General features: G+C 39.7%; 1 protein-coding gene across 3 annotated transcripts in view; it reads right to left on the bottom strand.

Annotated features, from left to right (window-relative positions):
* Positions 1-25,384, bottom strand: part of FAM53A (family with sequence similarity 53 member A) — a 68,959-nt gene that overhangs the window by 21,184 nt on the left and 22,391 nt on the right. For 2 of the 3 annotated variants that reach the window (XM_088056935.1, XM_005517905.3), the window contains exons 3-4: positions 20,448-20,502; positions 15,882-16,684 (exon numbers count right to left, since the gene is read on the bottom strand). In XM_088056935.1, coding sequence (XP_087913061.1) covers positions 15,882-16,684; positions 20,448-20,502 — 858 coding nt within the window. The remainder of the gene's footprint in view (positions 1-15,881; positions 16,685-20,447; positions 20,503-25,384) is intronic. The other variant, XM_088056936.1, reaches the window with a different exon arrangement.

A 25,384-nucleotide genomic window follows, 5' to 3' on the forward strand; every position in this document is an offset into this window, starting at 1 on the left:
TTAAGAATACACAGAAAGACAAGTCCAGAAGAGAATAATTAGAGAATAATTGTTTCTTCATCATGATCAGATAGTTTTCTAAGAACTTAAGAACTGCATCTCTTCTAGTTTCATGTACTTCAGAGCAGGGGTATGTTTTTCTCAGGTGTGGCACACAAACCTGCTCCCAACCCTAATGCTGTCCTCCATGACCAGCTAAATCATCACTGCTGAGTTCTGCAAGACACAGGGCAGCAATACTGATATAGAGCAGAAATCCAACCAACACACAAAACAACTGCTCAAAGAAGGAGGTGGCAATACATCTTTGTGACAATGCATCTGAAGACTGCTTAAAAATGGGAAAAATATGCCCCAAAGAGTTATATTAACATACTTCATGAGTTAAAGCCGAGTGACATCAGCCACATAAGAGAAGGCTGGAATATTCATGAACTTGATTGAAATGATATCATGGGCACATTTATAGAAAAGCACAAGGTCACACCATCCAACTGCATCACAAGGAATTAATCAGTTCGAAGGGTCAGAGCAGGACAAGAAAAACAAGTGACTGCAGTCACCAACACAAAACAGCCGTAAAAGGAGAGAGAATAAAAGCAAACAGAAAAAAAAAGCAGTCAGAGGTAGGCAATGCCCACAGTCTGCTTCAGCAGAGCCTGGTTTACTTAGCATGGCAAAAGAGACAATCAGCAGTAACTTTCTCTAAGCAGGCACTCTGAAGGGGAATCAGCTGGAAAGCAGAGCTGAAGTACCAGCTCCAGGGCACAAACACTTGATAAGGACACCTGATATGATCAGCCATGAAGAAAAGATTAAGAAATCACTCACAATCTTCTTCATGGCAGCTTTCTAACAGAAACCAACCATATTGGGAATGAACAATAAAATTCAGCTCCAATAAAAATCAGTGTTACATGCTGCTCATGTTCTAATCCTAAAAGTAAAACAAACCAAACCACAGCAACTTGTGCAATATTCACTTGATTTTTATAGGCTATTGAAGCACAGGAACCTGTGTAATCTCTTTCAACAGGAGGCTTCAGCTTGGCTATACATCTGACGGTTAGCACTTCTTGGAAATTGATGCCTCCAGAGTACGTAAGCCTAAAGAAGGTTAAGGAAGAGAAACTAGCAGGGTGGGGAGTGTTACACAAGAACGAATTTATCATAAATCTCAGGACACATTTAAATAGATCACAGAAAAATATTTTGACCACAAGCTAGCCAGTGAAGGGTGAAAGTAGCCTTACTCTGTGTACACAAAACCTTCTCAGATGGAGAGAAGAAAAAAACTCGAAGTAGGTATGAGTCACATTAAAGAATTTAAATATAACTGCTTTGGAATTGACGTGTAGAAGGGGAAGGAGGTTTAAAGCAAAGGGAGTGAACAGCAGCACTCACAGTTCACTAACAGCTCCACTGAGGTTTGTTCTTACAGATTAGAGGTTATTACAAATACGACTGTTCACTAAAAATGCATTTCAACATCCTGCCCCTCCTTCATTTCCTCTCTGTAATCCTTTAGTTTACAGTTTCCAAACATGAACTTCAAGGACCAAGTCATTTCTGCTGTAACCCAAAGGTAAAACCACTAATATGCATTACAAACCATATTACCATTACAAAACTGGACTTGACCCTCAGTCTGAATGCATACAGATCAAATGATCCCCCATGGAAGACATGATGAAGTCTGTTTCACAGCAGGGGAAAGACTTCACCACAAGAGAAGAAAAAACCACCCTGCAGTATGACAGCAGCTAAATCAGCCAAGCAGCACTGCTTGCAACATCTCCTGTAAGATATCAAAGCAAAAAAGGTTGTTTTGTTTTGTTTTTAGATAAACAGAGGAGAAACTCAAAGTGTCCCAAACCTGTCACTTGTTACACTGCAGACAATATGTTGTAGCACTAGTTTGAATCTCCTTCCTATTTAGGTCACAGTTCCTGCTACTCCCACAAGTTACTGTAGGACAGAGAAACACCTCATATTGCTGCTGTTACTTGTGGTGAACCTGGCAGTATATTGATTTTTGCTTTGTGCAACTGGCAGCTGGTTTCATCACTACTCAGGAGAACAGGAATCTTAACTGAAGTTATTTCACAGGTGCATAAGGAACTCCTAAAGCAGAAGATCCAGCATGTATCAGTAGACTCATACCTGAAGAAAAAAATAGTATTTATGCCTAAATAGACATTTGAAACCAAAGGCCATCTCAAGAACATAAGCTTTACAAATAGTGCTGCTCAGGGAATTAATAATTGGAAGAGACAGGCTTTGAGAGCTATTCATAGAGCATACACCAAAAAGGTTGCAGAGGACATTCCTTCCTTCCCCCTCAAACTCTGGCATCCCCTCCTGAAGTACACTAGCATGCTTTTTTTAACCAACAGCTTTAAGGCACTAACTTCCAGACTATCAAACTGCTGACAGTGGCAATGAAAAAAAAAAGAAAGAAATCCCCAAATTCTGCTTGGGAACAGACAGTTGGGAAGTTTTCACCCTTCTGCCACCATCCTCTAGCTGCTGACTGCCACACGTGCAATTTGTCTCATGGTTCCCCAGAGGTCTTCATATTTTTTCAGAATATGAATTAAAACATAAAAAGTCAGAATTATGCTAAGTGGGTTTCAATTTAATATGGTAACGTTAAAGATTGAAAACCACAGTCACTGATTGCAGAAGCAGATTCACTAAAAAAAAAAATACAAGTACAAGCCATAAAAAGAGTTGATCACATTAGCAGAAGAATGTCCTGTGTGTCTGGGAGCAAAGAGAGGATGGGGAGATGTTCACAGGGCTTCACAGATACTGCAGGATATTCACAGCCCCGGTTCTCAGATATGCCACGGCTACAAAATCCAGCTAACATCAGGGTCACTAGATCCCAAGCCTACCTAGTCAGGGAATGTTTTGTATAAGACAGCTTCTACAGTAGCCTAAGAATAGCCCAGTGTATTTATAGGACTAACTGTGGGTCATGCCACCACACAAGAGGATCAGAAATCTCAGTTCCACTGGATTTTTCTGCTACGAGTAATAGAAAATTCCTTACTGCCATAATGAAAGTGGAACAGGACTTAGTGATGCTCAGCACCAGAAAGGACAGCTGGTTTTCTAGAAAGTTATTCTCTACAAGGATCTAAACAGGATTTTGACACCAGACCAAAGAACTTGAAAAAAAGAAAGCAGCAGAGCTGCAGAAATAACTCAGAGCAAAGCCAAAGGAACTTGCAGAACAGCAATGTACATGAAGCAGAACCTGAGGAGTAGCTGTGTAAACTACTTAATTCTGCACATGTCCTGTTCTCACACAGTAATAGAGAAAGAACTACTCCTGCTTCCAACACTCAGTTCTGCTTCCTCCCTCCAAAAGAGAGAGCTTACAGCAGCAAGCAGTAGTCCATAACATCCTTATAAAACATAAGCACATGCAGGAACACACAGACACAGTAACAGGGAAAGAAGTTGGCAATATTTAGGGGAAAAAGGGTTTTTAGACCATGTGAAATTAGCCAACAGACATCATGCTGGGTTGCTAATTCCCAGTAAACACAGGCATGCAATTTGTAAAGATGCTTAAATGCCATGTAAAAAAAAAATATTGACTCCCAGTAGAACAGTTCCATACTTTAGGTTCGTACCATGCAAGATTCATCCTAGAGGAAAACGCCTTATGTGCAAAGGTTTCCTTTTTCAAGGCCTGTTACTGAAGGAGCTTTTCAAGTTCAAGAACCTTACTCTTTTTTTCCAAAGAGCACAGCTGTGCAGAATAGCATCCAAATTCAACAGTATCAGAGGCAGAGACTAGAGGTTCTCCAAACCCTGTGTCAAACCATCAGACTAACCCCTTCAGGCAACAATGTCCAAGGTAAGAAAAACAGTCATCTGTCTTTGAAAAATAACTACGTCAAGAAAATATTCTGCTGTGGTTAGAAAAACCCACAAGGCCACTTCTTGACAAACTTTATGACCTGTATAACTCCGGTTTGGAATGTAGTTATCAGTTATGTTTCAGCACAGGAAACTTAAATCTGTTCATGACAGCAAGATCATTTTAAGGAGCAGGACTGGAAAAAAATGCTCCCCCTCTAACACTGCTCAATCTAATAAGTTTTTTTCTAACAAATTAAGGACTCCATTAATTAGAAATTACAGCTATAAGTAAAGGATCTTTTTCATCATAATGAAGGGGGACTCACACAAGATCTGGATTATCCAAATTCAGATGCACCTGAAACAGAGCCCTAAATTGACAGCAATTCCCAACCCCCTTCCCTCCCCTTCTTTTAAACTACCTAGATACTCATCTTGTTCATGGCAGGAAGAGGTAAAAGCATCAAATTTAACTCTCTAATTTAAGCATTATCTCCAACAACTTGGCAAACTGCAGATTAATCCTCAGGTACTTACACTGGTACCAGAGTAAATCAAGTCTCAGTCAACTGGGCCTATTTACTAAAACAGGACTGGAAAAATTAAAAGCATGCTTGAATTCAGGACTGGTAGAAGCTGAAGGTATTGAGACAGGACCTGCTGGTCCTGCCTGAAGGATATGTCATCAATATGAACAGCTGCTCACCATAAGTCAGACTATACAAGAAGCCTCAAATGTGCCCTGGAGCTCTTAGGAAAATCTTTCTTGTTCTACAACACCTATTTTGAAAGGCCTTCCTTCTCAAAAATGGCTGTTCCTTGGACAAGGTACAAAGACTAACAGCTCTAGTGTCAAAAATCATCAATTATCAAAGGAATTTCATTAGTTTTGTAGCAGGCACACAGCTATATATGAACAACAGCAGATACACTAAAATAGCAGGGATTTGGAGACCACTCATGTTCAGCAGATACCAAATGCAATGGCAGGACTCTCCCACAAGTGTGAGCTCTCATGATTAAATGCCCCAGGCTACTCTCAGAAGAAGCCAAATACTGGTAACTGGAAACTTCTGGCTTACTGAAGTAATTATTTGTAGTACTTTGAACTAAGCTAAAAATACATAGTCTTTGATATATCAAGGATCCTTCTCATCTAAATCAGTATGGAGCTAGATGCTTCATACTACATGCACACCAATAATATAATACAAAATATATCACTTGTCCCCCTCACTATAACAATAATTGCTCTTTAATAGACTACAGTTTCATTTTTAATAGATTATAGCTTAATCTGTGATGCCCTAAAATATACTCACAAGAACTAAGCAAATAAAAAAGGTCTGGAAGGTAATCCTGTGAGATCAATTCTATTGTTTTTGTGATATCAATTCAATATAATTTTTGTACCATGACATAAAAAGTTGGCATTTAAAGGTTTCACATATTAGATCAAATTATAAACTGGGTAGAGAATGTTTCTGTAAACCACCCCACAAAAAGTAAAAATACCTGTCAGATGCTAAAGTTTAGCAGGACCAGGACACTAATTATCCATGATTCATTAGCCATCCCACAAATCTGTTATTGCTTCCTCATATGGAAAGTTCTTAAGGACTGTCATATTCTGAAGCCTGGTAGTCAGAAGATGACTCACTTGCTTTGAGACAAAACATTATTACCAAAATATAATGCCTGTTTCATACAGACATTGTAATCACCATTGTATTTGAAAGACGAAAACAAGGAAAAGGAATTCAGCTTCCCTTCCTCTGAGTCCTCCTCATACAAAACTCAAACCACAGGGGTGGCAAGGGGAGGGGAGCAAGGAAGGGAAAAACAAATGCTAAAGTGGTTTCTATAACCAAACCCTCCATAATTTCAAAGCATGCACGACATTAACATGCTGCAGAGTGACCACAGGAAAAGCACAGCTTCAGGGAAGACAATGCTTTATACCAGTGCCTTGCATACTGCCATTTGCTTAAGGACATCCTTAAACAACAAAAATTCAAGTAGTTGGAGAACCCAAACTTAAAATTACACAATAGAGGTCGTGAAGTGTTTCACAGCACATCTTCATATATGTAAAACACAAGGAAAGTAAAGCATCCAGTGATGAAGCAGGGCCTGAAATGCAGAACAAAAAAGGATACAGTTTAAGTTACTTTTTTTCCACCTACAGAACTTACCAGAAAAAAATTAATTCAAGTTCTCAATAAACACTTTATTGGATGGGGCAGGGGGAGTCTTAATTAGACTCCCAGAGTCAAAAATAACTGGGAAGAAGTTGAGAAGCAGTAGTTTCAACATCTCATTTCATATTTAACTACACATACCTTTTTCTCTAGCTTCATTGAATTGCAGAATTATCTGAACTGTTAAGTTCAAGAAATTGATAGAGCAAACATTAATTGCTATCAGAGATGCTTCTACTTGAGCAAAACAATTTTTTTTTTATTAAGGAAAATAGAAAATACTGAAAATCTTGGAAATTCAAGCATCCCTCTCAGTTTAATTGATGCTATACAATCAAGCACAGAGGACCCAAACTCATCACCCCAGTCTGCTGCTAGTCTCCCACATCTCTCTCTTGCAATAACTACAGTAACTCTTAAGCTGGCACTGCTCTGCCAGGCAGCCCTTAGAGCTTACATCATCTATACATATACTGCAGCCATAAAGGTTCACATAGACTCCTCAAAAGGAAAGTGAATTCCACAGGGCAGTGTCTCTGGCAATTAAATCCACTTTGAGCTGAGCTACATGTTACTTGGATATAGAGCCCACAAGTTTTACATGAAAAGCTCAGACAAGTCAGGTCAGTAGCTCTACACCATTGACACCATCTGGGATCTTAAGCCCTACAAGATCCATTGTCAAATTAAGTTATGACCTGTCCTGCCTTTTTTACAGGCCGATGTTGACAGGTTTATATACAGTGTTTGCCTCCTTCTGAAAAAATGTATTTGATGCCATTCTTCATTTTAAGAGACTGTTCTTTTCACTTCTACAAAAATTCATCACAACACATTAAAGAACTAAAAACCACACTTGAGTCTCTGCACCTCCCCAGTGCAGAGAAGGCTCCTAATGTTTGCTCCCCAAAGGCCCTGTAAAGTCAGTCGTGGCACAAGTGTCATCCTCAGGCACTGCTGCTACACACATTTTGGTGAAAATTCTCAGCTCTTTGTTTTCAACACTTCTGTTTTCACCTGGTACAGTGCCTGAACTTATTTTTAAAATTAAAGCTTAATTTTGCTACTTTCCTTTGCTAGTTATTAAGCATAATACCCAGTTTTAAAAATAAAGATTTTCGCATGCTTCACATTAAAAACCATCTGGGAAGGGATGGAAAATGAACATCAGTTTTGCAACACCACAGTGTTAATAGGAACTGTGTAATTATAGATAAGCCTTTTAACTGATGTTAACAAAGTCACTCTTGAAATAGAAAAATTTAGAGACCTCCTACGTTACTTTCACACAACAGATGTGCAGTTCATCTATTTAGGATTGGAAGGATGAAAGAGCCATACAACTATGCCTGAAATGACAAAATTCAACTCAAAACTGATTGTCAGATAGTAACATAACGCCCAGTGGAAAATACAGATTTTTGACAAGGTTAAAAAGCTGTCTTTAAGCTTAAGCCAACTACTTATGCTACAAATGCATATTCCAAAAATAGTTCCATATGCCCCTGAAGATACTACTGTTATTTAAACAAGTTCCTGCTCAAACAATGGACACAGCAAGAGACAAACACTAGCTGCTACATATGATTAAGAAGTTTACAAGAAAGCTATACTGATTTGTAACGGCATAAAACAAAGTTGTGATGGGGAGGTTGTTTTGGGTTTCTTTTAAATATCTAGAGCTTAAGCCCACTTAGAGGCTTTTTATTCTGATGCAATACATGTTAAAGAATTTTTTTTAGTTTTGAAACCAGGAGTTGAGTATTTCTAACATAAGTACTTCAACATAGGAAGTAGCATCTGTATAACAGCTTACAAAGTAGGGTAAATAAAGCTTAAGATTACTGAAAAAGGTTCACTTTCAACAAAATATTAATTTCATTAACCTGTTCTACTGGAGTATTTTGAAGAGGTTTAAATTAAGAGACCTAACTATTAGGGAAAGGAATAGTCTAAATATTTGACTGGAAATGGAGATTTAGCTGAACACCTCAGCTGGAGCTACTGAAGTCCTTGAAGGTCTACAAGAAGCTCTCATCCCTGGCTATTACTTCTCAGAGCTCCCTCAAATATCCTGCTCATGTGTTATTCTCCAACTCATGAAGAAAAATATTTCCTGACCAAGAAAGCAGTCATTTATAAATTTTTCACAAAGCAGAAAAGTATAGCTGGATACAGGCTCCCAGGCACTAGGTACCACATTTAATATCTGCTATTCCTCCTCTTGCTCCTGTAGAAGTTGCTTTCAGATGGAGACTAAGACATACGACATGTTTTTATTAACTAGAGGACCAGGAAGACTATTTCCATGAAATACTACCATGACAGTAGGAAAGAGATCCAAAACTACATGACACTATCTTAAGTGAGTCTGAATAATTTTTATAGCTCAGGCAAAACTGCCTCTGCTTCCCACAAAAGATTCTTTTTATCTGCTAAGGAAACCACATCCCTGGAGGCATTTAAAAGGCTACAGTGGACAAAATACTAGAAAAATATATTGTGGGAAGTAATCATGCATCAACAGAGAATGAGACAGGATGATTTAAGACATCTTTCCTCAGCCATGATTTCCACAAATGCTTTTTACAGATTGATAGCCAAACATAAATAGTTACAGCAAAATGTGATTCAACTGTACATTATTTTTATTTAATTTGAGAATATGGGAGGTTTAATCACACTACATAGCAGATGCATATTGCTTAACTTCAGAGAGGCAAATTTAACATACAGTCCAAGTCAAAATATCTGTAAATTTATTAGACATCTGTTGCACAGAGGTGCAGAATAGGAACACCTGTGCTCTTCCAGCAGTGACAGTAGTGCTGGGATTGCCACTGGCCATCACTGAAGTTTGCTCAACAAGTCAATGCCACAGGAGGAGGCATCTCAAGAAACTGCTTCTATCTTCCACATAACCTGTTCCTCTCCAAAGATAACTTCTTCCTGATCTTAGCAATTCTCTGGTCTCTTAATTGATCTGCATCGAACAAATACAGCTTTACCAGCCTCTAGCAGATTGATGCTGACTTATATTTCATTGTTCAAAATCCTGCAGGTATAGCAGGAGTTTATCTTAACTCTACAGAAGCTTAGACAACCTGCAAATATCTTACTGTACTCATTTTCATTCAGACAATTGTCCTCCAGGACAAGATTAGTCTTAAATATTGAAGAAATATTGAAGTCTTTAGCCTCTTGCACATAGGGTGATGCTGCATGGGCAGAGTACAAAAATTTTCCTTGAGGTCCACTGCTCACAATTTATTTCCAGCTATAAGTTATGTTTATGCCTAGAATTACACAAAATGGATTTAAACCACTGGTTTACTTAGCTGGGCAATTTTGATACAGTGTTGATATTTGAAATACAAATCATGTTATCTTTTGCTTTCTTGTTTTATGATCACTTACAGAAATTACCACCACAGGGAGAAAAAAAAAAAAAGCTAAAAAAGTCCCTGAAGTGTTTTTCAAAGTAAAGATAGGCTAGGATTAGTCCTATTTTTCAAATGTTTAGTTAAAGGCTTCCGTGGTAATAGGTATTAAATTTTAAAAAAAACTAAAATTCTGTTCCTGGCTCAATTGTCTCATTCATAGCTGTTCTTTTTGGTCTTAAAGGGAAACTACTAACTAGTATTATACATCTACATTTGCTACCATTTAATTGATCCCAATCCTTCTGTACACATTACTCATCTGTATTGTATTTTCCACAAACCATATTCCAAAACCCAAGGGCATTGAGGGTGCCCTGCAGCACAAGATACCTACATACAGGGCAAGGACCTCTACTCACCTATTTTATCTGAGCATTGCTGCACCATCAATGCACCACTGAATTGCAACATGTCATGCACAGGTAGAAAAACCAGACCTACATTGTGACCCAGAGATGCTGCAGTACATCTTGCAAGCGAATCACAAGAGTGTGAGTGATTACGTGCTGCAATCGTATTAAAGACCTCCCCCAAATCACACTGCACTCGTGGGCAGGGCACAGAACAGCCTTTGCTGACTCCACAAGCAGAAATTACATCTACCCTAAATAACCTGTTTGTTCCCATTTAGACAAGAGGCTACGAGACACAAACTTTACATAAGCATCTCAAGCTATTTAAAGCAACATGCTTACTATTTATAGAGCACAATTTGAATGAACTTCATGAGCCAGCACTTAACCTACTTTAGCCAGTGCAGCCCTGACTCACAGGGCAGGCAGCCTGTGAGCTTAGTGAGGGACTTGATATGACTTCTTTTATCTTGCACATGCTAAAACAGCAACCTGGGAGAGAGATTGACAAAAGGGAGCAGCTCCTGCACTACACTAATCACAACAAAAATTCAAAGAATCAGGAAGAAAGCTTCAACATTTACTTTGCTCAAGGCTTAAGCTTAGTAAGGTCACAGTATGGCTAATTCATAAACCTGTCCCCATACTAACCATTACAGTTAACCTCAAAAGGGCAAAAAGCAGCCATTGCCTGGTAGTTTTCAGACTGCAACCACACATTTTGTTGCCCTGACTTATGTACCTAAATAAAATAATTGGTATTATAGCTCACCCTTGTATCTATTCACACTGGCTTCTACAAACTGGCCCACACAAAGTGAAACAAGTAAGTGGATGCAGAGATTGCACAATAGAGACCAGGAGTTACCAGGAAAGTCTCTGTAATAAAAGCAGCAGCCACCTGACCCAAGTTCAGTTGCAACACTGCTGATGTGCTCTGCCCTTTATTAAGTAGTGCCTCCTCTTCCCAACCTTCAGGGACACATATCCACCCCCAACATTCACCTCAGCTTTGTATGTTTTTAAACTGCTGTGGGAATCACTACCATCTAGCCCTTCTGCTTATTCTCACATCTAAGTGATACTAGTTTTGCTGTTTTGGCCAAAGTTGACATATTTGACTTATTTATTCACACTCGCCCTGTGAGAAACCCTCATTACTATATAAAGCCATTACATCACTGTTATCTGCAGCATAAAGGCAATAATCATAAAACAATTTTAGCTCAATTTACTTTAAGGATCAAAGTTATCCAAGTGTTCTGCTTATTGAAGAGCTGAAACTTCAAGAAAGACTAAATCAAGCATTCAGGTGTTGCAGGTGATGAAGAAGTGTTTACAAAAATTGAACTCTTGTGTAACACGGTGGAGGTCCAAGACATGGGGTTAAAAAAGCTGACTGTCAACAGAAAATAGCTCTACCAATAGTGGCCAGAGTTTGAACCACTGAAGCACACTCTGAAGCCCCCAAGATGCACACTGGCTGGAGCCAGGCCATGCTGGAGGAAGTATCACATTGCACATTCATTGTTCCTGCATCCCTCAAAGCAGCTGTTCTGGCTGGGCAGGGTGCCAGCTGCAGCTTTGGCCTGACCTGGTGTGGCACTTAGGCTCTCTCTCAGTACCAAGAAAATCCAGTAGTATAAAATCCAGATGACTTTAAAGCATTTCTAAGAAAAGAAGTACCTGGTGCTAGGAAATTACAACTTCAGTCCCTGAGTTATTTGACTACTTAGAGGCCCTTAAAACTCTTCATTGTGTTGTCTTATTGGTCTTATGTTAATTAATGCATGATATGCCCCAGGATTCAACAGTTGAAACTATTACTTAGGTGAATAAAGCCAGGTATTTGGTATTAACTATTTAAACAGACCAAGCACCACTTCACAGAAAACACAAGTAGCTTGGGATTTTTAAGTATGATACCAGGATTGTTACTTTCTGGAACCTCATGCCACCACAGTGGGGGAGGAGTAAGACAAGAATGTTGAACACCAGAAATACTTCAAACTACAGTGTTTTGTTTGATCTAAAACAGAATTAAATCTCACTGTCACAGCAAAACTTGCTTACACACCAAAAAACATGTGCAACCTCTTGGCTGCTCTTTCCTTGTCGCACCTCAGGATCAACTGACATAACTCACGAAGCAGAACACTGGAAAAAACTCAGCAGTTTCCACTTCAGTAAAGAAACATTTCTCTCCTCATACTGCAGCTAGCAGTCTAAACACCACCTTGACTCATTCTGTGTCAGGCTCTGAGACAGAGCGGGTTTGCTGCAGGAGAGCACAAGCCCAGGGAGGCTCTCTGCCATCTCCAAACACCAGGGTGCCGGGATGTCTGGGCCATGGGGGGAGGCTGACACCGCTCACTGCAGCCGGCTCCGGATCGGGGTGATGGTCAACAAACGCTCACAGACACCCCGTTCTGCTGTGCTACAGCTCCTACAGCTCTTCTTGCACACAGAACTGAATGGAGAAAGTCATTCTGAGCCTTCAGGGGCTGAAAATTGCTATCGTATTTTGTTATCTTTTCCTACAGTCTCTTCCACTTGTTTTTACAGCTGTCTTCATGTCCTAGAAGGTCTGATGTTTCACAAGTTGGTATTTTCAGCTTCTAGTCCAAAAAAAGATCCTTCCAGAATTTAGCACTCTATGAGAGCTAAGCAGGGGTGTACAGCAATCTGCTTGAACACTTGAATCTCTTTCTACATACATGAATCACTCACTTTACTGGATATTAATGTGGCATTTTCCATAAGAATTGAAGATATGGCATATTCCTTCCCAAGAAGGTATGAAAACCTAAACCAGAGGGGGAGTGCAGTGAAGTGTGAAGGTCTGTGGAAGAATAAAACAAAGTCAAAGTACATAGAAATAAACAGTTTACAATATTCAGAGCAGCCCAACTTCTTTACCTCTTCTAAATAAAGGCATAAATCAGAATATTAAAGATGCAACAGTGGAAGGAGCAAGCCATGAACAAGGACAAGTTAAGAACAGCCACACAAATTAATAATCTGAATTTTCTCATCAATGAATTCTGAACTTAAAAAGCAAAGACAATAGGAACTTTGTTTTCAGAATCAGACTTTTGATTTTTCTAACACTAGTATTTATCAAATTATTAGGGACTACAGCAGCAACCAACAAGTATGCTTTCAGAACTCAACTAGCAAAAAAAACCAGTTCACTAATGAAAAAAAAGCCCAAAACAAACAACCAACATCAAAACAAAAACAACAAAATAAAACACATCAAGCCAAAAAAGACTTTTCATCCCCTTCTGCCTCCTAAGTTTCACCTGACCACAGTTATTCAAGATCTTCATTCAGATACAACAGCCCTCGCTTCAAGCTAACGTAAATATATCATTTAGTGCTGATAAACACTGATTTGAGAGAATTCCATGCTGAGAAGCTTTCTGCAACTTCAGCATGTCTTTGTGTCAACCTCTCAGGACACCAGAGCATTGGCAGAAATGTCTGCAGCCCCAAAACTTTCACCTTCAAGCAGCTGTGGTTCTAATATATCACCTTCAGATCTATCATAAATCATTTGACCCATGTTAAGTTCTCCACAAGAACTATTATCTAACTGCTGACCTGCTTTTGAGCAACTACTTAGTAAATTGAGCTTTTTAGGAAGATTTGAGAACATCAAAATATTTGCAGTAAAGCTTAAAACAAAAATCCTTAAAAGTGCTTGCTTTCAACAGAGGTCTTTCATAAACTGACTTGGAAGTGAATTTGAAATCACAGAAAAAGTATTTTTGGAAACAATAAGGAGCCATCAAGATACATGAAAGGAAGGTCTTACTGAACTCTCCCTAATGGTAGCCCTGATCTTCACTGAGCTCTAAGCAGATATAGGACACCTTGTATAACACTTCAAAACAAGCCTTCTCTAGTATTAGCTCATGATATTTTGCACAGCAGTAATTTTGCTTAAGACCACAATATAAGTTCCAAAGCATATACATCTGCCAGGACTTGGGGCATGCAGAGAAGGTAAGATAGGAAGCCTTCTAATGATAACTTGGGTAAGCAAGCTGACATCTAAAATAACCTGATATTTCTTAGACTTAATTCAATTTTTACTTCAAATGTTTCTAGTACTTGCCTAGTTTTTAAATAAATGTTTTCATTAAAGTTTAGCATGGTTGGAAATTGATGCATTTCCAAGCTATAGTTTGTGCCTTTGACTAAATACACAGTAGTATCTTAAGAGGAAGATTCTACTGAAATACATGGAAAGAAAACATTATGCCTTGACATTGCAGAATAAACTACTCCTCATGAAATCATCTCTTCAGAATAGTCTTACGGGGAAAAAATATTTAAGACTGGCTAAATATTAGTGTCATATACAATTCTGCAGCAAATCTAAACAGCCAAAAAACTTCCTGTAGACATGGGTTGTAACAGGTTTTCTCCATATACACTGCTGTATAGATTATTTAAAAGGCATTAAGACCTGAGCAACTGAAGCCATTCAGTAGTCTGAAATATTGCACCTCACCTCCAGAGCCTGAAGAATGCAAACATCGAGACCAGCCAAAAAAGGGGCAGGTTTTAAATTTTACATTAAGAAACCGTCATGAGACCACACAGGCAGTTGAAAGGCAAATCCAATAATACTTCTGGTCTAGATTAGAAAACTAATCCCAGCAGTGATTAACACAGAAACAGGTAAGAGCTGATTAGCTAACCAGTAAACTTGCATCTTAGCCAAAACTTAGAACACTGTCTAGTCATACCTAGAACAGAACCATTACCAACCTTGTCAGTAATAAACTGATTGTTCTATCCCCACAGCTTCACTAAAAATGCTGTATTTTTAAAGAGGAAAATACTTTAAGATATAGGGAAGTTGTTTCACAAAAGTACAAGGGAAAGGTAAGTTGTCATAGTAGAGACTTTCAGTCAAGTGGATATAAATTAGTTAGCATCAGACAGTTCCAGTACCTATTTTACTGGTATTTTTCCCCATGTATTTTGATGTAAAGCCTACTAATAACTGGGGTACCACAAACTGCATGTTTTAGCCAACACTGTTGCCTATTCAGCTTTTCTTCTGCACGGTGCATCACATACAGGGACACTGGTCCACAACTATGTCCCTTCCTCACAATTTCACTGCAGTTTTTGCAAACTGCCTCACTACCACTAGTCATGATAGATCCACCACACAAGCCTTCCAAGTCTGATATCTACTGAAAGCAGTAGAGTTATATTCACAAGCACAAAGTGTTCTCTGACTATAATTTTAGATTCAGTTTTACATTTTTAACTGTAGCACTCAACTCTGTGGACAAAGAAGCTCAAAAAAAAAAAATTAGCTGTATTGTATGCACTTGTATTACGTGCAAAGTATAGGCACAAACTGAAGTTTTCTAGTTCTTAAATCAGCACCTCTACTCTCATGAGAGGGAAAGTAGAATTCTGAATAAAATTCTGGAGTAAAACACCCCTCCATTGAGCTGGAGCACCTGGAGTTGCCATATTAGAATGCTATCACTTTCCAACTGCTTATTAGCAGCTTCTTTAGTTAATCCATTTATACAGGGGTTTGCTTGCTCTTATTTAGCATTATAAAATTACTCAAACTATTGGGAGGCTTAATCAAACAGATTTGCACCAAGATTACTCAAATCATCGCATTTGGGTACGCAGTGGGTATAAATTTCTTGCTACCATGTCCACTCCATTCCCCATGGCTTTCTTGCTTTTCAAAAAGCAAGCCCATTTTCTGTGGCCTCTGCTTTATGCATTTTTTCAGCTCTCTCAGCATTCTGTATCAAGTAGAATGGACTTCAAGAACTGGGTTTTACAGGTAGAATATAAGCTGCATTAAGGTTCAGCACAAGCAACCTGTTCTCCTGCCAAAGGTGATAGATACAGGGCACAAGCAAATCTGCAACAACTACAAATTAGTGCCGCTGATCTAGGAACAGCCTTTCTGCAAGAGCTGCCTTCCCACACTGAGGAAAGTAAAATCTCACCCGTGTCATTTTAAAAAAGTCTAACGATGGCCTGTTCCATCGTACATCCTCCTCCCGTCTGCGCTTCAGCCGGCTTTTCTTTTCGTTCAGGACGCAGGGCTGCGAGCGGCACCTCAGCAGGCCCTGCCGCCGGCTGAGCTCGGGTGTGGAGGTGGGAGTGCTGTTGGCTGAAGGCAAGAGATTTCCTGTCTCGGTGATGTGCTCCTGGGAGAGGGAGAGGCGGCGCCTTGGGTTAAAGTCACAAGGGCCTCCGGAATTCCAGCGGGTGCTGGAGCTCGTGCTGCCCTCGCTGCTGTCCACAAACCCGCTGCTGGCAGAGGAAGGTCTGGGTACTGGAGAGGTGTTGAAGCTGGTGATGGTGAAGACGTTGTTTAGGGACAGGATGTTTTGTGGCAGGCTGATGCTTGTGCTTCTCTGCAAGGTGGCACTTCCATGGCTGTTGCAGCGCTGCAAGGTAGCGCTGCCGCCGCTGTTACAGCGTCTCTTTGACACAGGAGTCCAAACCTTGGAGCTGCCGGGCTTCCAGGGTGACCGGCAGCGAGCCAGCTCGTCCGGCTCCGACAGGGACCTGCAGTGGCGCTTGGTGGGTGGTGCCAGGGGCTGACCCGAGTTTTCATTCAGGTTTAGCTCGCTTATCCATCCTGACACCATGGACGTGTTGGAGGATTCCTGCTGCCACGGCAGACTGCCATTGCTGGCAGCGCTGGTGCTGAACGGGCACACTGGGAAAGGGTAAGCTGAATTCCTGGTTGTGTCAGGCTGGATTGGGTAACTCCCATTTAAAGCTTTCCAGGGACTGTCTTCTGAAAGCAGAAAAAGATACAGGTAAAAGATGAAAAGGGAAAGAACAATTTGTTTTAAACCTAGTTTAATGTAAAGCCATCAAAATCATCTTTAGAAGGATGAGCCATAAATACCCAGCTCTTAAGCAAAATTCCATGCTAAAGAAAAAAGCAGAAAATTCAAAAAACACAAAGACCAAAGTATTTGATCAGGAACCAGTCCAGGCATTCCAGTATATATGTACCTTGTTAATACTTTTTCCTTTATTCTGAATAATTACAATTTTTTTTTTAGTGAGCAACAGGGACAGTTTCCTAGTGCACAGCACATACCACAAATAAATCGTGTAACAGTGAACCTCAGGTACAACCAAAACAGATTAACAATGTGAGAAGCCATCAGGGAACTTTTTTATTTTTTTATGCAAGAGCAGGATAACCACTTCAGACTACTGTTTCTTCATTTAACTCTTATGCTTTTCTATTAAGAACACCTTATTAAAGAAAACTTGCAAAGGGTGTTCATATTCTCTGCTCTGAAAAGCTTTAAATTAGAATAAAGTTAAATCAGACTGAAGACTGCTGCCTTCCCCCCTTACACTCTGAATATAAGAAAGAAATGCAAATCTTAATTTAATGCATAAAGTATCCCTTAAGAACCTCCTGCAAGTTTTACTGTGAATGCAGACATAGTGCACAACTTCTCATCTGAAGTGGCAACGCTGGGTTAAAAGCAGTCTGCCAGCGCAGCCTCTCACTCTTTTGTGAAGCATTTCTTTGAGAACATTCTGCACATTTTACAGCTGTTCCTCTGCATTATACAATGAAGTGTAAGAAGAACTACAGCAGACTTTGGATTTGCAAATTGAAAAGCAGAAAAACTGTTGGCCAGCTAACAGTGCTTCATGCTTGGTTAGAAAATTTGCTAATTTAAACCAATTAGCCAAATAAGTTTCACTTATCCTGGCTTTAAAGAAAGAACATTTAAAATACCCATTTTTTTCCCATATACCTATTTTAAGAGCCTAGAGAGAGCCTAAACACTGAATACTAGTATATTCTTATGGTATACTATCTAAACTAAAGTTTTAGAGTAATCAACAGCTAAAAGATTTGCTGAGTAGCTTTAAAAGTTGCAAACCCAAATAGTTGTACATGTTCCATGCCCAAAGTATGTCATGGATTATCCTGTTTATTTGGATCTTATTTAAAGAACACCCTATTGTCTCAAAATCATTTAGCTGTGCAGACAGCTGGCCTATTCAAACATGTTTTATTAGAATTCCTCTGTCCTTCCTCCTCCATTCTTTCAGATGGGTACAACCACATACTGTGCTTTGCCTTAAGCATGCAAGCTCTTCAAGGCAGGGACCATCCATAATTCAATGCAAGTGAAAGAGCCAACACAATGGGATCCAGCTAATGTTTGAAACTCCTAGCATCTACTGTAGGACAATTTCCTAACTGGGACTCACCTGATTTTTTAAAATTCTTAGGAAGCTTTCTCCCAGGCTAGGAGGCTTATTTAAAAGCTTAATATAGAAAAAAAAAAAAAAGCTGTATTTTAATTGTTTACATGGCAGAAGTACCAAATTATCTAGTCTGAAAACAGCTCTAAGACCAGAGTCCGACCATTAACTTAGCTCTGCCAAGTCTACCACTAAACCGTGTCTCAAGTGCCACATCTACATGCCTTGTTAATACCTACAGGGATGGTGACTCCACCAATGCCCTGGGCAGCCAGTTTCAATACTTGACAACCCTTCCAGTGAAGAAATTTTTCCTAACATCCAATCTAGGCCTCTGCTGGTACAAAATTTGAGGCCGTTTCCTCTTGCCCTGTCACCTGTTATTTGGAAAAAATCCTTCCTTCATGCACAAGACAGGTCACCTTGTTAGAAAAGGGGATCAGGTTGGTCAAGCAGGACCTGCCTTTCATAAAGCCCAGACTTACAGGCCTGTAAACTCCCAGATCCTCCTTCAGGCCCTTCTGGTGGATGGGTGTCACATTTGGTAGCCTCCAGTCCCCTGGGACCTCCCCAGGGGCCAGGACTACTGGTAAATGATGGAGAGTGTCTCAGTGAGCCCATCCATGAACTCCCTCAGTCCTCTAGGGTGGATCCCACCCAGCCCCACAGACCTGTGTGTGTCTAAGTGATGCACCAGATCTCTGACCATTTTTCCTTGGATTATGGGGGCTTCATTCTGCTCCCCATTCCCATCTTCTACCTCAAGGGGCTGAGTACCCAGAGAACTGGTCTTACTGTTAAAGACTGGCAAAGAAGGCATTAAGCACCTCAGCTTTTCATCATCCTAGGTCCCTATATTCCTCCTTGCACCCAGTAAAGGATGGAGATTCGCCTTAGCGCTCCTTTTGTTGCCGATGTATTTATACAAACATTTTTTATTGTGTTTTATGGCAGTAGTCAGATTACGTTCTTGTTGGACTCTGGCCCTTCTAATTTTCTCCCTGCATAGCCTGACAACATCCTTGTAGTCCTCCTGAGTTGCCTTCCTCTCCCTCCAAAGGTCAGCTCTCCTGGTTTGGTTTTTTTTTTTTTTTTAGCCTTGAGCTCCAGCCAAAGCTCTCTGTTCAATCAGGCCAATGTTCTTCCCCATTGGCTCATCTTTCAGCACATAGCATAGATAGCCTGCTTCTGCACCTTTAACATTTCCTTCTTAAAGCTCATCCAGCCTTCCTGGACTCCTTTGTCCTTTAGGACTGCCTCCCAGCTGCCAACCAGCCTCCTGCACAGGCTGAAGTCTGCCCTCCAGAAGTTCAAGGTGGCAGTTCTCCTAATCCCTGCCTCCTTCCTTCTCCAAGGATCCAACCCCCAGTCGCTGTACCCAAGGCAGCCTCTGACCACCACATCACCACCAGTCCTTCCCTGTTCAAAACCAGCTGCTCCAGCAGAGTATCTCCCCTCACTGAGTTCACACATCAGGGAGTTTTCTTCCACACAGTCCAGGAACCAACTAGACCGCGCTCTCTCTGCTGTACTGTATTTCCAGCAGACATCTGGTAAGTTCAAGTCCCCCACAACAACACGGACTAGCAATTGTGAGGCTTCTCCCAGCTGCTAAAAGAATATTTTGTCTGCCTCTCTTCATCCTGGTTGGGTGGTCTGTAACAGACACCCACCAGGATACCTGCCTAGTTGCTAATGCTATTTAAGACAAAGCACCATTTGCCTTTTGAAACCTCTCACAAACTAAGATTCACATTTTATGAGGAATCCCACCGAGCAAATAAGAGTCCTCTATGCTCAGAGAAAACATAACATGCAAAATTTCAAGTCCACCCTTTAATAAGGCAGTACAAAGTTTACATATCAGTAACTGGAACTTTTGTTTTTGCAAGACAAAACTTATTCTAATAGGACCAAGGGGGAATAAAAGCAAATAACACTTCTGTGCAGGCACTGGCAAGGTTTGCATCATACTGGATGGTCCATGTGGCAAGAATATAATAAGATGTACAAAGATTTCTACCAGTTGAGGAATCTGAAGATGTTTAACATGAAAAACAGCATTAGTGTGCCTCTGTACACACCAAGGCAGAAATCGAACAGAAAAAAAGTTTTACAGGGGCTTTTTACTATGCAAAGCAGATCACAAGTACAAAACTAACAACCAGCTCTTCCCAGTATTGTTCAAAGACCAGCTTAAACCAGCAGGCTCTACAGCAGCATGCTCCATCCCCCTCACCTTATTTACAAAAGAAAGGCTGCTTGCTATACCAATTACCTCAGTAAAACACAGCTAAGGTTTCTGAAGAACTTACCATTGATTTCGAAAGGGAACAAGCTGCCACTTTTGTTCAGCTTCTCAGATGAGTACTGAAATCAATCAGAAAAAAAAGAAGTTTTAACTGTAGAAAGAGTCAGCATTCACTTCAAGGAAACTGCATGCAGGTTTTAGTTTTTCTATATGTGCACTTAACAACACCTTTAAAAGATGGGGTTTTCCAATGTAACTTGAAGAAATTCCTGAACAGCTGATCTGGCACCTAATTATTTGTTATGTTTTCTAATATATTGCTAAGTATCAAACTGTTTCAAGAGTTACAACATCAGCCCATGTGAATGAACTAGAAAATTAAGAGTGATAATTCATCCTTAATGAAAAAGCTTTGATCCAATTCTCATTTCAGCAGAGAGGAAATTACAATCTGGCAGTTGGGTTTCCATTTTCAATCTTAAGGCTAGAAGGCAAAACACTTCATCTTCAACTAAGGAACAGGAATAGCTTTATCTAAATTAAATATACAAGATCTTGAAGTTCACCACCATGAATACTGTTCCAATCAGGCTTTATTAGCATTTACATTTTCTTATTATCAATGCAGTGAATTTTTTTTGTTTCTTCAAAGTAGAAAAGCCATTGGAAAAAATCCTTCCTATCATCAAAACATCTTTAGCAGACTGACTGCTTTTTAAATCTCAGCTTATTGGTGGGAAACAACATAATAGCCATGCTTAAAAGCAAGGTTTGTGTGTAAAGGCCTTCAATTAAGCCTCATCAGTAGGATCTACAAAGTAAGACAAGTTTGTAACTAATTTACCTAAAAAATATTACTACAAAGGCATTCTTAATGGTCTAGATTTCTCAGACAAAGCACAGAGCTTGCAATCCAGCCTCCTATAAAGGAGCTATAAATAAGTGGCTCATAGCTCCATCAGCCCAAGGGTCATTATTCACTCCCCCACCACCACCTCAGGATGGAGAGGAAGATTGCTTTTAAAAACAGCAACACACTTTATGTGAACATTGTTCTTTGTGTATAGCCAAAGAAGATAGCATTGTACATACACTTCCTTTCCAGATACAAAGTCAATTTTTAAACAAACATCCTTGGGCTACAAAGCCTTTTCTTTTTTTCTTTGTATAGCAGCACAGAGTACTAGTGACAACTTTATATCCTTGAGCCCCAAAGAGACAAACACTGCGCTGTGGTAATATTCCCTTGGTGTTATTGTTCCACAGGTAAGAAATAACAGAACAGATGAAAGGATATGACAGTAATGAAATTTTTAATCTTATTTTTTTATCAGCATCTGCATATGAGCCAAACCATTCAATTTTTACTTTGCAAATCCATCTAGATGCATTTATAACCTCCTTTTAAAGAGGCTCAAAGTAAACAGCAGAACCACAATTTTATATCTCCATTGGATCTGCTGTTAATTTGTACAATTCAAACTATTTGAAGTCTGCAACTTGCCAGTTCTACAGAATTCACATTTGAAAAGCCAGTTTCCACCGTTTACTTTAATCAGGTACCAGCTGCATGTGAAACACAGGAACACATTTAGGTAACAGTAGTTACATTTCAGCTGTCCCTGAAGGAGAAATGGACAAATTAGAGACTTAAAGATAAGTTCTTCCAACAAATTCTTCCTTTCCAGTGTTCCCCAAATGAAAGGCAATGACAACCTATTCAACTATCAGACAGTAGCTACAGAAAATGTGTTTTTGTAACAAAATTCTGTGTCAAAAAACAGCTGATTTAGCCTGAGCCAAATGGAAAGGGCAGCAAGATGAGTTAATATGAACATAATAGCTAGGGATGTTTCAAAGACTATTCACACAGGCCAAGATATTTAATGCTTATAAGGAAAATAGTATCAAGGGCAATCCTTTGTGGCAGTTGATACTTAATTTTTACAGTTTTCAACCAAATGGCATCTTTAACAAGGTTCTCTTCATGAATGTTCAAGTTCTTTGATTACCTGTACTTTTACCACCTTCAAAAGCCTTGTCCATCAGGTAAAGACTAAACTACTTTACCTTTGACAGCTGCAAAGCACTGAAACTGATTTTCAGGGGGTCTGTGGAAAAAGCAGGATCACATTCACACACACTATCTGTCCTCCAGAGAACTGCAATGTTCTCTAACTCAGTAACCTTGTCCTTACAGCTACTTCTGACCAGGTTCTGGAGAAGTCAGTGCTCACTTCCATGACAAAGCAGACGTATTTCCTCTGCAACTTGGGATTGTTTATACAGAATCCTGCTAAGTCACAAAAAAATTAATTTCTAATTCTTTGGAGATTCAGACCAAAAACCATAAGAGCATGACATGTGACATCACATGCTGACAGGGAGAGTGAGCGCCACTACTTCCAGCAAAAGCTCAAGGCACTGAAATAAGGGCTAAGGGATTAAGAGGACAGTAAGTAACACATCTCCTTCACAATATAGGCTTGGCTTTCCATAGCTGAAACTAAAACACTTGGAAACAGTGTCTGTTGGTGTATTTTAACCACCTCTGGAAGCCCAAACTTGAGAAGACCCTGTCAGGCTGTAAATTCCTTATAGAAGATTTTTTTAATCTATACAGCACATGGCACAAGTCCCACTAGATATTAGTGTAACAGGGCACTGAACCAGTTTATCAGCTCTCCTGGGCTGGCCACACTCCACTCTCCCCCACTCATTCCCTTTGTGCTGCGATCTACCTGAAGCTTCCTCAATGAGTATTTTGTGATTATGCTTAAAAAGAGCTTGTAATCGCTAGGAACCTTGACAGGGAAGTCTGCTACCCTCTGTGTGAAGGAAACCTTCCTTAGAATAAGGCCAAATTATTCAACAGAGTCATTTTCCTGAAGAGGAAACATCCATCTTGCAACTACTGCTTTTTGAATAGATGTTAAAACATCCACCAAGATCTCATGCCTCTGGAGAATTTATCAGGGAAATAATGGCATATTTTAAGATAGACATGCAAAACAATGGAACTACAAGTTTCACCTGAGGTTAGAAATGTTAATTTCATGCCAAGAAGTGGCTCTACTTTGAAATACTTGTTCACAAATAGAATCTCTTTTGTGCAGCTGGAGATACTATGTTCAAAAGGAAAGGAAGCATGTGGTACAACGTTTAGGACAGTGCTGCAAGTTTCAGTTGGTTTTCTGAATCTTAACAGCTGTTCTTTCATTAAAATACTCCCTCAAAGACATCTAGTCTGAACTGAGAAAGTGGAAGAGCCATGCAAGTGAGGCTGACAACGAATTATAATTTACATCACTAATTTTAAGTGTTCTTTGCTAGCAGAAGCCAACTGTAACAAAAATAATTCTGGCTATTCTTCTGCACTCCAATGTACTGCATTAAATACTTCACAGCCTGTGCTATCCCTCCTCATTATTCTCAGAATGACAACTTCATCTTCATACATTTAATATTAATGGCTTTAATTTCAAGGCATTTTTTTCTAGTTTCCAAGTATATTTGAGTTCCTCCAATTTATCAGCATCCTTTCCAAACCACAGGGAAGCCATTGTTTATAATTCAAATACTAATTAATACAGATGTGACTCAGTTTGAACAGGCCATGCCAGACCTCTGTTTCTCTACCAAATATCCTCCAAATATGACTGGATATGAAATAGTGAGGAGGAACACTTTGACCTTTTCTCAGGATGTAAAGAAGGGATTAAGTTAAGTAGTCTGACCAGTGGCTTTTCCTCTGAGGAAGTCAGTCTAATTCTACATCTTTCAACACAAATAAGTCTCAGAAATTAAAAATAACGAAACCCCACATGCCTGGAAGGGCTTTTAAAATTATACTTGTTCCTTTCACTAGCCCTTGACCGGCAGTGCTTGTTTCCTTCTTAGTATCACACCTTGAAGTCTTACAGCTCACATGCTGTAACTACACAAACCAACATGAGATTCTATGCAGGAATATGAAAAGGGTACAAGTTTAGTCAGAATATACAGAAAAATCCAAGACTTCTGAGCTCTATGAAAGTTCTGAGAGTTCAAAGAAATAGAGACCAACTATTTGATTTAGTGCTACCATCAACCCATGAAAGCCACAATGTGCTCAAGGAACTTCTCTTCTGTGAGGTAGAGTTGAGCAACCAGAGACACGACCCAAATTGAGGACAAAAGCTTGGGACAACCTCCCTGCTTCTACAGCAGGTCACTCAGTCATTTTCCTTAAGGCAGGTGCAGGACAAGGCTGTACAATACAAATGAGCTGCGCACTGGCTGAATTACACCAGCTTGGAAAATTAGCATGTCATTTAACAGAGCACTAAAAAGCTGCAGCCAGTATTTTACAACATAAAAGAGAGGTACTTGGTCACCACGCAGCTCACACAAATGGAAGTGTACTACGTCCTTTACATGTTGTCTTTATGCACAGTTTGGCTGCACAGTAAATAGCTTTGAAAGAGCTAATCTTTTTTCTTTTATAACCCTCATTCATGAGCTGTATTACAGAATAGCTTTTGCCCAGCTATTTTATCTACTTGTGCCAAGACGCTTGTGCAGATGCACTGCAAAGGTATCACAAAACTGATAAGGTTTAACTACATTAACTCAGGCAAGAGAAGTTGGTCTTAATCCTCAACCAGCTCACAATGAGGTACACCACACGGTGTCACAGAACCTTGTGCCAGCACAAGTGCACAAAAGGTGCAGGCAAGATCACTTCAGAATTGCTCCAAACTGCTGCTGCTATTAGAAGAAACTACAGCATTAATTTAAACTTCTTGTCAAAAAGCCTGAATGTGCTAGCAGTGATACCAGACCATCACCAGCAGTCTTTTTCTCTTAGCGAGATTTAGCAATTGCCTTCACCAGTGGAAAAAGCACACTTTTTATTATCTCAAATTCACATTTTAGTCAGGAAGTCATTATCTGCTTGCATGAATCTTTTTTAGTAGGGAGCAACCTACTTGCACACTTTTATTCACACTTGCTGCTCTA

The sequence above is a fragment of the Pseudopodoces humilis genome, chromosome 6 (assembly GCF_049639895.1).
Source record: "Pseudopodoces humilis isolate 2021_Gansu_Grassland_sample_001 chromosome 6, ASM4963989v1, whole genome shotgun sequence".
Taxonomy (NCBI): domain Eukaryota; kingdom Metazoa; phylum Chordata; class Aves; order Passeriformes; family Paridae; genus Pseudopodoces; species Pseudopodoces humilis.